This window comes from Scomber japonicus, chromosome 8, assembly GCF_027409825.1.
Source record: "Scomber japonicus isolate fScoJap1 chromosome 8, fScoJap1.pri, whole genome shotgun sequence".
NCBI classification, from domain to species: Eukaryota; Metazoa; Chordata; class Actinopteri; order Scombriformes; family Scombridae; genus Scomber; species Scomber japonicus.
Genome location: NC_070585.1, coordinates 11,386,911 through 11,400,376, shown reverse-complemented (window position 1 = coordinate 11,400,376; position 13,466 = coordinate 11,386,911). Strand labels below are relative to the sequence as shown.

General features: G+C 40.9%; 1 protein-coding gene across 1 annotated transcript in view; it reads left to right on the top strand.

Annotated features, from left to right (window-relative positions):
• ablim3 (actin binding LIM protein family, member 3) overlaps positions 1-6,177 on the top strand; it is a 39,967-nt gene extending 33,790 nt beyond the window's left edge. The window contains exons 15-23 of the mRNA XM_053323540.1: positions 1,722-1,856; positions 2,039-2,109; positions 2,350-2,518; positions 3,736-3,765; positions 4,096-4,151; positions 4,343-4,403; positions 4,505-4,515; positions 4,650-4,730; positions 4,873-6,177. Of these exons, the coding sequence (XP_053179515.1) occupies positions 1,722-1,856; positions 2,039-2,109; positions 2,350-2,518; positions 3,736-3,765; positions 4,096-4,151; positions 4,343-4,403; positions 4,505-4,515; positions 4,650-4,730; positions 4,873-4,986 (728 nt within the window). The 3' untranslated portion in view covers positions 4,987-6,177. The remainder of the gene's footprint in view (positions 1-1,721; positions 1,857-2,038; positions 2,110-2,349; positions 2,519-3,735; positions 3,766-4,095; positions 4,152-4,342; positions 4,404-4,504; positions 4,516-4,649; positions 4,731-4,872) is intronic.
• Positions 6,178-13,466: the final 7,289 nt, after the last annotated feature.

Here is a 13,466-nt window from a genome sequence, read left to right as displayed (position 1 = left end):
TGCACTTCAGCCGTCTGGGTAGTGTGCTTCGGTATAAACATTCAGAAGAAAAAGATTCATTACCCTCTCGTCACATTACATTGGTAAAAAAAAAGCTTTAACCTCTCTGAAGATGACAGTTTATCTGTCTCGTAGTCCTGCATGTTTCTCTGTTATGTGTGTGTTGTTATTTGTGGGTCAGTCAGTGAAATGTGTCGACCCGTGAGTAGACATTTTCACCCTTCTACAGTATGTTTCTCTACCATAATTAGATTAGTACATCACTGGCCATAATGACACATTGTTGCACATGACAATTCAGCATCTACTGTCAATGGCAAGTTTGAAAAAGCGTTCAACATCTGTCACATTGATCTTTCTACTACTTGATGTCTTCTTAAACAGCTATTGATTATTATTTTCACTTGTTCCAGCACTAAACACGATTGATGTGAATCCAAAGGCACAACAGACACTTGTGAAGTCATGCTGCGGTATGCAACAAAGGCCTTTTATGTACTATTCAGATAACAAGTTTGCTACCTGTATAGAGCTGTTTTCTGGCTTCATCCTTGAACTCTGTATGGGTAGCAAAGCTCTCACGTTGTCATATATCCAATTGGGGACGCTCCAATAATCTTTCCCTTTTCTTTTCACCCTTTTTTATTGCATCCAATCACTTTTTTTCACACCCCTCCACACCTCTGCTCCACTTTACCCGGCGACCTTGCCACTGTAAGTACCTCCCTCGTCTCGCTGTAGAGGTATTGAATGTATGTCTGTCTGTGTGTACAGTATGTGTCTCTCTTCCTGTGTAGCTCACGTCAACACTGTACAACTGAACTTCCCCCGACAGAAGTTTTAATCGTCACCCCTTGCTATGAATGTGTGTTTGTGTTAAACGGCTCGCCTTGTCGCCGAGCAAAAAGTGTGTGTCCACAAGATGACAAAGTCTGCCATCGCTGTGATGTATCATGTATATAGGAAGCCAATGGATCATGGATCGGGGCAGGCATGGTTAATGGCTAACAGAGTGAAGTGGGATCTATTTGACATTACACTGCATGTCAACCCCATTGACTTCCATCGACTGTGCTTTAGTGCAGAGTGGCATCAATATCATCGCCTTGCACCACTCATGAAATGACTGCGTGCCTCAGGCTGAACAGTAACTGAACTCACTTTAATGCTGGTTATTTTCATGCTATTGGCTGAAATATTGATCTCCTCTGACAGGAATGGTTGGAGGATGACTGTGGATATGTAGCGTAAATGTACTCCTCTCGCTGTACATCATGAACATATTTTTCTCCTGAGCAGTGCGCTGTCTTAAAGGAATAGTTTGGCATTTTGGGAAGTAACAGTTCTTAACCTTATTGAGAGCTAGATGAGAACACTGACTTTCATCACTTTCATATTATGTCTGCTAAGCTGGAGGCTGTTAGCTTAGCTTACCATAAAGAGTGTAATCAGGGGAAAGACCTAGCCTGGCTTTGCCAAAGTCAACAAAAGCTCACTAGTACATAGTGACTCTTAATAGGTTTCATAACCTATTAATTAAAAACAAGATTTAACATGTTGATTATTGACATAGAGATATGAGAGTGGTATCAATCTTCTCATTTTCTCTGGGCAAGAAACATATTTCCCAAAATGTCGTACTATCCCTTTAAGCGGATTACCAATTACGTTGGTTCTGTCTGCTTCCCTTTTCTCTCCTTACTCAATCCATTTCTTCACAGACAATCATTTGGATGCAGCCACCAAAAGCAGGACCAGCGAGGACATCCTCAGATCCTCCAGACTGTCCACATATTCTCCTGAGCCATACACCCAGTCAGAGTCTGACTACTACCCTTACGCAAGCTCCCCCAAAGGTAGGAAAGACTGAGTTTAGAGTGGCAAGCTGCATTTTCCATGGGACCAAATGCATAGGAGTGCAGTTCATTTTGTAACTCTGTGTTGTCATATTTATTCACTCTTTCACTCTGTTACTGGGTTCCACTCTGAGCTCTATATTCACACAAAGGGAATCTCTTTTATCTCTTTCCCCTCTCAGCCTATCGGGTGCCGAGAAGACGGTTCTCGACAGGAGGAGATGAAGAGAGTTGGAGTCACAGTCTTCAAAGAGTAAGAGCTTCATTATTCTCTATCTCCTTTTCTTCAACATCGGGTACCAGTCCCCCCTTCCTCAGAAACCCCCAATAAATAATGCACTTTTTATGGTATAGCGCCATAATTATCCTCCATTTCTATATTTGCTTCTCTCACCATCTTGCGTTCACTGTACATTAAATTAACAGTTTTCCCTTATGTCTCTTCCATTTTCACCCATTCTGCCCCTTCCCTCATTCCTTGTGCCTCCCTCAGATTGGGAGTGGCATCGGGAGGATGATCCTAAAGGAGGAGATGAAAGCTAGATCTGGTTCCTATGACAACGACCCCTGGGGCAGTGCGAGGAATTCTCGTAGTGGGAGCAAGGAAACACTGAACACTACAGGCTACGGCACCACAGCGTACAACAACACTGTCAACGGATGTAAGGATCCACCCTGCCCCCCATGCATCTCCCCCCATTTGTCTCTTGTACTTTCTGTTTCTGCAAGTTTACGTACCTATGACTGTATATCTGTCCCAGAGACTGTCCAACCATGTCTATGTCCCTTCCATTGTGTGTGTATATGTCGCCACAAGGGCTTTTTATGAGCTTTAATATCTACTGTCATCAAGGTTTGCGGCGAGGGCAGTGAGGTTGTGGACGCAGGTCAGGGAGGGTCATGGCTGCTGCAGGGGAGGGGGGAAGTTTATTGAGATGGAAAGATGTTGAGAGGGGAGAGCAGCTGTTGTCAAACCTGTCATAGACTGTCAGCAGCAGCACATGTGTCCTGTCATTGTCTGATCACACTGATCTGAATGTTTGAAGCTACTGAATGTTTAAGTAGGTGTGCAGATGTTTGGGATGTGATCAAGCAGCAGTAGGAGGCCTAAAGCTACCGCACTTGTTTCTGTTTGTTAGGCCATGCTTCACTGATCGTGCAGCATATTGGAACTGTTATTTTAGCCTCTGAAATTCAGGCACCAGCCTCTCTTCATCTGTCCTGCTTCTTTTTTAAGTGCTTCTTTTCACTTCCTCACTCCGTCTCTTTCGTCATCTCCATCTACACTTTGCATGCTTTTTCCTCTTCCCCTGTCTCCCGATATCGCTCTCTACATTCCTCTCTGTTAACTCTCTGTCTCTCTATCTATCCATCCATCTATCTGTGTATCTATCTCACTCTCGCACTCTCACAGCTGGTGTCCCATATCCTGGTTTATTTATGAGCAGTAAGATCTCTCATTAAAGCTGTTTCTCAGATGGGAGGGGACACAACTGAATAGCACTCTGCTGGCTACAGTTGAAAGGAACAAAAGGCTTGTAACCATACAAGCTGTGTTGCGTGGTTAGATAGTGGGGCATGCAATGCACCTCTTTTTGCTTGTGTGTTTGTACGTTGTTGTTATTGTGATTCCTCTTCTCCTTCCCTAAACCAGTCTTGCCTGGCCTCTTTCTGCCTTCCTGCACCTTTGATGTTTTGTGTTCCTTGCTTCATGGGTACCCAACGCACTCCTTTTCTTGTTTCTCTCTCAGTCCTTGCTCTAACTAGACAGAATATATTCTGAGGGATTTTGAGGAAGGCAGGTTAAACATCCTGCAACATATATGTTTTTGAAATAAGAAGGTATTTTATAACTGTATAATCTTTCTCTCTTTAACAGCTCCTCGATCTCAGTACAGCACTAATAGTGGTGAGTTCATCATCATTTCATTACTATACTGAAATGCCGGTCATTGGTCAGTTTCTAGTTCATTATAATACTTGCTGTTTTAAAGTGTAGTTTTTGAGTGGGGGCTGTGATTTATACACAAATGGTGTATTTGTGCTGAATTCAAAGACCCAACACCCACAAGGCTCCAGTTTTATATAGTGGGCACATCTGGAATTTGAGACAATGTTCTGTTAGTGGTGAGCGCCATCTTCTGGCACTGACTTCTGTTTTCTGTGTGCCAAACTGCTAAATTTAAGTCGCTGTTGGCTTGACTATAGTAACAGTTTATTACTATTTTCTGTATTTTAGATTTTGTTTGTAAGTCAGCCTCACTACCAGGATATGGACGCAACGGCATCCAAAGGGTAAGACCACAACGAACAAGACATGATTAGATGTTAATGATCATGCATGTCTGAGAATTTTGATGGATCTGTTTTATTAGACAGTTGAATAATGTCTTTCTGTTATCATTCCCATGCTTATGCAATATTGTAGTCTAAATTATGTCTCTGTCTACTCTTATTGAACTCATTGTCCCTCTTTGTACCTGCAGCCTCAAAGTGCAGATTGTTACCAGTACCAGTATGACAGTGAGGTCAACTGGGGAAGCAGAGGTAATTTAATATGAATTTAAAACATGTTCAAAATAAAGCAAGTTATTAATCAAATCCTTTCTCCATTGTACTGACTTAATTTTCTTCCTCTTTATTCCCAGCAGAATACAAGGTAAGGCTTTAACAGAATATCTTAAATAATACATGTCATGTCAGTTGGCCTACATGTGGCATAATCCCAGTGTTATTGTAAGGAAGTCTCTGTGGAAGTGAGATAAAACATGACCGCTCCTTTATTCCCTACAGATTTACCCCTATGAAGCACTTATTGTCACCACCAGAGGGCGCAACAGGCTGCCCAAAGATGTAGACAGAGCCAGACTAGAGGTAAATTATGAATGGGTCATTAAACTAAACTATGGTGTGTGGAAGTTGTGCCTGTTCGACGTGTAAATGGTGAAGTAGAGGTGTATGAAGTTTGGTATGATCTGTTAACATTGTGTCTTCTCTTTGTCCCTGTGTTTCCCAGCGTCACCTGTCCCCAGAGGAGTTTGTCCAGGTGTTTGGCATGACTGTAGAGGATTTTGACCGGCTGGCTCTGTGGAAGAGAAATGAGCTAAAGAAACAGGCCCGTCTTTTTTAATAATGTACTGACGTCTGTCAAATACTGCCATAAGTACCGCAAGAGACTCAGTGTAGGGAGGATAGAAAGACATAGGAAGACTTCTACTCAGTTTCACTGCCATGGCTGAGAACCTGTTCTAGATCTCCTCATATGACGAACCAAATTCTGGTCACACCAGTGTGGACCTCTGGGATACAGAGGGAAGGCAACAGAGACATTATGCACAGACAGACTGATTAACTGTTACAGGTACATGGTTGCCAGTGCAGCTGTGTCTGTGTGATGGAGTGGTGTGTAAGCAATAGGCGTGGATGCCATGTACAGTAGTGTTGTGCTTTTCTTAAGCCTGAAAGATGGGTGTAGGCATGACTGTGCCCCTATAAGGCCACATGAGGGGATGTCTGTGACCAGAGCCGCAGTACTAAAACACAATGAGGAGAATTTTGGCTTTGCCTTATTTGTTATGCTCTCTTAGTTATGAGTGTGCAGCACCAGCAATCTGAATGAGTAGAATGTAGTTACAGTATATCATTTATGACACTTTACCAGTGTGAATGATTAGATGACAAGAATGAATGAGTGAAAACACATTTTGCTTTGGTTCATAAGGATGCATTTTGTTTACCCATTCCCCTGTTTTTGCTTTCTCACGAAAAAAAAATACTGTGTTCCCTCTGGTTTACATTGATTGATATTGAAACAAACAAGAAGCAATGGGAGGTGGACACATTTTTACAATTGTATGTGTGAACTGCATTGATTTATGTGAACATGAAAACCAAAGTGAGAATGCAAATATACAGATTAGCAGACCACTTCCATGTAATGTTATGGTTACATAGCTAAAGGCCACCAATAGATACAGTCACTGTGCAGCTGTAAGGTAACCTATAAGAATGTGCAATTCAGTAGATTTAATAGATAAAAGAAACACCATTTCAGTCCTCTTGTTCATTTTCCAGCTCATTGCAATAGGATGGTGACTCAATGTTTTAGTATAAAGACAGTAGTCATCCATACATTTACATTCACTATTATTTATATTCTTTTAGAATGATAATCCAATAATTTTGTAGCTACAGAGATTATAATCACTCACAATGAAATGCTCTGCAAGATATTTAACACACTGACAAAGATCCAGGGTTGTTGAAGACTTTTCTTTGAATACTGTTATTTTTGATTTTGTCACTAAAAATTAAACTTGAAACCAAATTCTGCCTCCTTTTTTCTTATACATAATTAAAAATCATTTAAAAAATCCTACACGCAGTATGTTGTGTTTTGGTAAATAGGCACTAATCACTTTCTTGCCTTTTCACGGCAGACATTTTGACTCTTCAAAGCAGGATAAGCACAAGTGTCATTAATATCCTTAATGATGGCTGAATTGCATTTAGGTGAACTAATTACAGCGCAACAATTAATGCAATGGAGACATCGTTAATGCTATTAATTACAGCTGTGCAGTGAAAAGAGTCTGTTTAATGAGAGGATCGATGTCACTCTCACCTGTACAGTAAATCTATAACTGCTGTTGCCAGTAGACAGTTATCCTAGTTTTGCATAAAGACTGGAATCAGGGAGGAACAGCTAACCTGGTGGCCATATTGTGGAACCAGGCTAGCTGTCCTTCCGCTGTTTCCAGTAATGCTAAATTAAACTAACCATTCTGCTGGCTCCAACTACTCACTTACCCACCAGAGGTTAGAGTGGTATAACCTTCCTGTCTAACTATACACAGGAAAGACTGTAAGCTTTATTTATTTATAAATTTTTATTTATTTATTTATTTATTTTATTCTTTTTTACAAAATGTCAAATCATTCCTTTATCTTAATTAATCATTTAATTAGGTTATATACCCATCTAGCCAGTGGCAATTTTAGATCCTTTTTAGACCCTGACCCTAAATTTGATCTCAGCAACCCTACAAATAGATACAAATATTATGTTGTTTTTTTTTTCCCTAAAAAATATTTAATTATTTTGCAAGCCTGTCTGTTAGAGATGGGACAAACACTTACGCTATCAATGCAAATGGTTTTATTTTAAGGTTTTTGTTTTAGGTTGAATGTACTTTGGATAGTTCTGTCATTAATATTGTCTTTCCCTCAGGGTTCATTAACTATTTCAGGGTCCTCTCTGTAGAAATCTGTGATTGTTTATTCTGAACCATTATTATCATACACTATAGTAGATCACTCTACCATGTATTAATATTTATTGTTGCAATTTACATTATTTAATGAAATGAGTAATTTCCCTGGAGGTTTGAACACTTGCAGGGCATTGTATTATGTCAAATTGCCCCTCTAAAGGTCTGATCCTAGAATCGCCCCTGCATCTAGCTGAGTTTTATGTATTCTGGGCAGCTACTTCGTTGACAGACTTTAGGACCCAGCAGAGAAGCGGTCTCCCCTGAAGTTCCTGACCTGGCCGGGAATCAGTGATGGATCGACTGTAGGCTATCTGTCAGCAGGAGCCCGTCCACACACGCCTTCACACACTCACTCACTCATGGACTTACACTAAAATTGCAGCAACTCTCTCATGGACAGCATCACCGGCAGAATGGACTCAAAGGGCGCCAGGTGTAAGTTCACTCTTCATCCCGTGACACCAATACAAAACAGATTGATTAGGAGGGCGAGTTCAGAGTGTGCGCCCCTCCATTCAGATTCAATTGATTTATGTTTTAATTGGTCAATTTCAGACCCCTCACTCACCTATAATGTGTTTTGCTTTCCTCACCTATTTCTCACCTATTTTACTGGTAACATGTTAGTTAGAATTGTTTTTTTTTTCATACACTAACTTCTTTTTCTGTGCATCCTTCTCTGTTCCCTTCTTTCTCATTGGTCTGTATTTATTATGTGACTCTAGCAATAGGAATCAGTTGTCTGAGAACACCCATGAAGGTGTACAACATCTAAGAGGACACAATGGAAGTGCACTTTTGGAAACATAAATAATGTTGCTTCAGTCTCCCTCCAGCTGCTTGGAGAGGCAGTAAACCAAGTGCTGATCTAAAGCTTGATTGTTTTTCTAGAAAGTGAATCTCACTCATCCAGAGTCAAGTCAAATATCTAGACGTAGGGATGAGATATTTGGAGATTAGGCGGTCATGGTGCTCATTGTTTGATATTGGATACCACCAGCAGTGAATTCTTTATAGAGAACCCTGCAGAGCCTACAGTGCGTTTGTGTTGAAATAGCTAGAAATACAAAATGTGTTTCCGCCCCATGTGTGTGTTTTCTGGGAGGGGTGCAGTCCCCCCCCGCCCGCCCTGCCTCCCCCTCTCTCTACCCCCCCCTGCACTGTCCAACATTTTTCCACATTGTAACTGAAAACAAATACACTTGCTCCTCTTTTGTGAGCTTTGGCTTGAGGTGAGAAGTGAGAAGGCAGTAACAGGGTAAACTGTGACCCAGCTCAGGCTTTCAAATGTGAAATGATCATTTTAGTTTATAGTTGATACAAGTTTGTTTGATCTTTCTTTACATTTCAGCTGATGTTCATGTATCATGTTACTGCTTATAGAGCCATAAAGACTTAAGTGTTTAGACTTACTGCGAGCCGCCAGGCAGGTAAACATGTGATAGTGATTAAAAGGCCAAACTTTATGGAGGTGAAGGGAAATGGGACAAACTGCAGAAGCTCCTCTTTTCAGTCATTTAGCCATACCAGTCATGTGTAGTTTTGCCTTTTTTGCAGATGATTTAGCTTCTTTTCCATCCCTCCTCACCTTGTCAGCATGTGTGGATTAAATGAATGTTACCAATGTGTATGCAAAGTATCTTGAGGAAGAAGTTTCTCAAGTTGTTGTCCTGATTTTTATAGAAATCCTCGGCTGTCACTCCCCTCTCTCTCAACACACACAAGCACACAGGAATTTGGCTTGACTGACTCTGAGCTTTCGTTTGCCTAGACACCCCAGGAGAAAACATGCAGTGACGGCTGGTGTTCCCTTGGGAAAACCCAACTGTTTATATGGACCTTGAGGTTCTTGATTCATTCCTGCTAAATCACTTTCCCTTGGTTTGTCTTAAATAGAGCTGCAAGTATTGATTGTTTCAGCTATTAATCAATCTAATAATTAGTTGTTTGATCCATTAAATGTGCATTACAAACTCCCAGAGCCCAAAATGATGCCTTTTTTGTTTGTTTTATCTAAACAGTTAAAAAAAACAAAGTTATCAAGTTGTTATTGAAGTAAAAATAGATGATTTGACAATTCGGTGCAATACCTGACTTAAAATATTACATTTGTTGTTTAAGCAGTATTAATTGATTTTGTTTTAGGGTTTTTTTGGCTACTTGGGGACAGCAGAACAAGGTTGATATGGTGAACATGTTGGCAAACAGCTGCTTTTTTATGCATTCAGGAGCAAACATTAGCCAGAATTAACCAGATGAATTATTTACTCTCCTTATTTCTCTATTTCCCAACTCCTGAAGAACATCTGGCTCTTCAGTGGCTTAATCCTACATTATACTCACCAGCTTGTAGCTAACTTTGTCTGTGTTTGAAGCTGGTTAGTGTAAAGTGGGTGTATCAGAACTTTTAGCTGAACACACAGCTACCTGCTGCTGCAGCAGGTGACAAGGTTGATAGAAGCAATGAGAGTGAACACTAATGTTGCAGACCAGAAAACCAAAACAACAAGCCACAAAGACACCTGAAATCTCCTCAGGGCTGCACGGCTGTGTGGTCATTCTCTCTGGGTTTGTCATAACAGGCAACATTCTTCACATTACACATCATCAGCTGACTCATTGTTAATCTAAAAAAACGTGATTATTGCAGCTTTAGAATTGACTTTGGCCAATTCATTGATGATAAAAGCTTGCTGTGTGAATTTACGTGATTTGAGATATCAGGCTTGGTTAGGTTGACTGAGAGGCAGGTGTGCACTTGAATAGTGGGAGCTTCATTATATGCGTTGTCCACACCAGCTGGAGCAGCAGTTAATAAAGGTTTTGTTTCGACAGTCGCCTCGATGTGCACTCTGAGAAGTGGAGCATCAGGTGGGTGTGTGAAGGGAGAGGCTGTTGTTCCCTCAGAGATGCATTGCAGTGCTGGGATTGTCTGTGATTTAGCCGAGCAGCTACGATGAATCGTGGGTATTGTCCGGATGTCTGGGAGCATATGGAAGAACTTATGGACAAAACAGTGATCTGCTATGGACTCTATAATGACACATAAATGAAACAAGTCTGCTATATGCAGATGGAATCACCAAATGTATGTATTTCCTCTAATAAGATGGTTGCAGACCCCTACATATCCACATTCCACTGAGAAATCTATGAATAGAGAAGCTGTGTGTTTGTAGTCTTTGAGATGGGTTTTTTCCCTTAACTGTTTTCCTCATATAGAAAAGTAGTATTGAGGCATTGAAATGGATAGCAGCATGATAGGTTAACAGGGCAAATGAGCACAATAATGATGCAGTCCGCTGTCGTCATCGCGCCAGTGGTCAGTGACCTCACTGTCTGTGCCATTTTTCTCATTATTTGTGCTATGATCTGCATTTTCACATAGAAAAAGCATTGTTTGTAGAAGTGGAGTCTGGACAATGAGGACAAGGAAACAGGAGCCTTAACAACAACAGATCTCATCCTGTGCTTCATTTTGATGCCAACCTTTTATTTAGTTTATCTTTATTTCACTGTAAACACTACAGCATTGCACATCCAAGTCAGCCTCTAGCTTGATCTGCAAATGAAGACATTTATCTAGCTTTCAAAACGTTTTCACCTTCATTTTGGTGCTTTTGATAGTTGGACTATGAATGGGACTGTTCAAAAGCATCAGAGGCTTCCATTACTCCTGTCCACTATCTCTGCAGTGCTTGATGAATCCAATGTTATTTTACCCAATTGAGACGCCAGCTACAATAATAAGACCCAGGATGTACATAAGCAGAGGTGGTCTCCCTTCCATGTATGTTTTATTTATACATGTAGAGTTCAGACGTTTGTAATCTTGTGTTTGCTATCAGATGTTATCATAAAAAGTCTGCAGACATGCTGACACCGCTACATATAGCACATGGCACGACATATAGCATGATATATATGTGCCCCATCATGCGTGAGCTGTAAATCATGCATGATTGTGGAGCAGCCCTATAAGAAGTGGAATTCCCCTCTTTAACCCCAATGAGATGAGGAGATCACCATGATTCATATGGCTGGGATGCATGCAGGGTATTTTGTGCATGTGTGTGCACGAGTGGGTGTGCAGTCGGCAATGGTCATTCTCTGCTCAGAATTTTGTATAGGGTTACCATGGAGATATGCTGCACAACATTACAGCAGGGGACTATCGAGTACATGATACAGTATTGTTTTAGAGAGTGAAAAGTGACTCTGCCTGGGGTGTGCATGTATGCAGGTAGAAGCAATATACTCACAGGGAACATTCAGATTTATTGAACTTGGCACAATATAAGACTGTTATATAACCTGTTATCATCTCTACTGTAGGCTTACTCTGTATTACTTGACAAAAGTCATGATTTAACACTGACATATGCTTCATTTTAAATGTACAGGTGTAGAAATCTTTAGGATAAACCCAGATTATCAATTCAAACAGCACAGTGTACTAATGGTACTGACAAAGTAGGGATCTGGCACTCAGGAGAGAACATAACCAATAATTATGTTATTCTAACAGCCTGTAGTGCAATTTGTAAATGTATTCATGTATTAAAATTTTAAAATACTTTTTTTAAAAACTGTTTTGGCACTTTTGAAAATACATGCATGTATTATTAGTCATGTGATAGGGTGAAAGCTGCTCTGCACAAAACAAGGAGAAATGGATAAGGCCCCTCAGGTCATTCTCAAGGAGAGCTTATGCCTCCCATGACGGTGAGATTCAGATAATAGCCAGAAGGGAAGAGAGAGTATGTCCTATTTACTGGAGAACAACTGAAGCCAGCACCCTAGTCAAAATCCTATTAACATGAAAATTCCCTAATGGAGACAAAGCAGTCCCTTTTCCCCTTTGTGCGTGTGTGACTGTGATAGTGTGTGCGTTTGTAAGACTGCATGTGTGTTCTGTGTATATTACCCTTGTCTGTGCAACATCAGTAATACAGTGCTTCCACTTGCAGAATAGCATCTTTCTTAGTATGTGAATCCTTTTCTGTGAGGGAGACATAGCAACGTGATGATCTCATAGGACTCAGGGCAGATAAGGGATCTGAATAATACTGACTGCACTGTAGGGCCTTTGTCTGGCAGCAGGCTGAGTCAAGCACTCTGTGCCATCTCGGACCTGAATAAATCAGAGAGCAAAAGATGAAAAATGAGAAAGAGTGAGAGGAGGTTTCACAGGCAAAACTCTTCCACAACAGACATCCCGGTCAGTTCTGTGACTTTTCACCTTTGACCTGACTTTATATTGATAAATACCCAGTTGCAACTGTTGCCACCTAGCCGGTTTTTGTACAGGGTGGATGGGAAGATCAGACTATCCCATGAAGCTCAAATAGGCAAACTTGATTGGCTATTGGGGCTATTGGTGTGTGTCGACTGCCAGATTAGATTTGGCATGGGAGGGAGGAAGTAAAGGAGACTGCTTATTACCTATTTTCTTCCATGTCACACAATACGCAATGGAATTATTTCCACAGAACACATCTTTGTTCCTCATGTCCTGTCAGATTGGGCCAGTATTTGCCTGACAACATGTAGTCTGGTCTCGGCTCAAGCAAACAGAATCTCTTGCAGCTACTTGCTATCACTGCTGCTTCTCAGATTATTCAAGTGCTGTGAAGCTATGTTGCATTTATATGTGTGTGTGTGTGTGTGTGTGTGTGTGTGTGTGTGTGTGTGTGTGTGTGCTCAGCAAATGTGAACATCAAAGCTTCAGGGCTTCTGTGGCTGGCCTTCAAAAGTCAGTTAATGCTTAAACAGGTGAGCGGGAGTGCACAAACCCCCATAATTCTCCCTCTCCATCACCATGGAAACATCCCAACCGTTTAAGAGGCCTAATGACTGAGTAGATTTCTCTCTGTGACAAGCTCATTAGACTGGTCTGACTAAAGGGAGTGGGGATGGACACTGGAGCTAGAAAATGAGTACATACACACCCCTCTATAATGATGTCCACAAATATTTGCAAAGAAGGTGAATTTAACCTTCAAAGTTTTGTTCTACTTTAGGTAGATGAAGTAATTGTGCTCTGGAATGTGTCCTAATTTGAGATCATGAAATTGTGTTTCTGTGTCAGTCTATGAGTCAGTATATCAACCAATTATCTGCGGTTTAAGTGAACAACCTGGAGAGAACCTGCTTCCCCCACAAAGCGATCCAAAGCATCTACAGTATTTCACTGTTTCCATCCCTATAGTGTAATTAATGTACTTTTGCGGACAGTTGCAAGTATCATGGAGTGTGAGATCCTTGCTGTATTTAATGATGACCTGAAGCATCGTCCCATGTACAATAAAAACAGTGGGAAGAACATGTTTTTTCC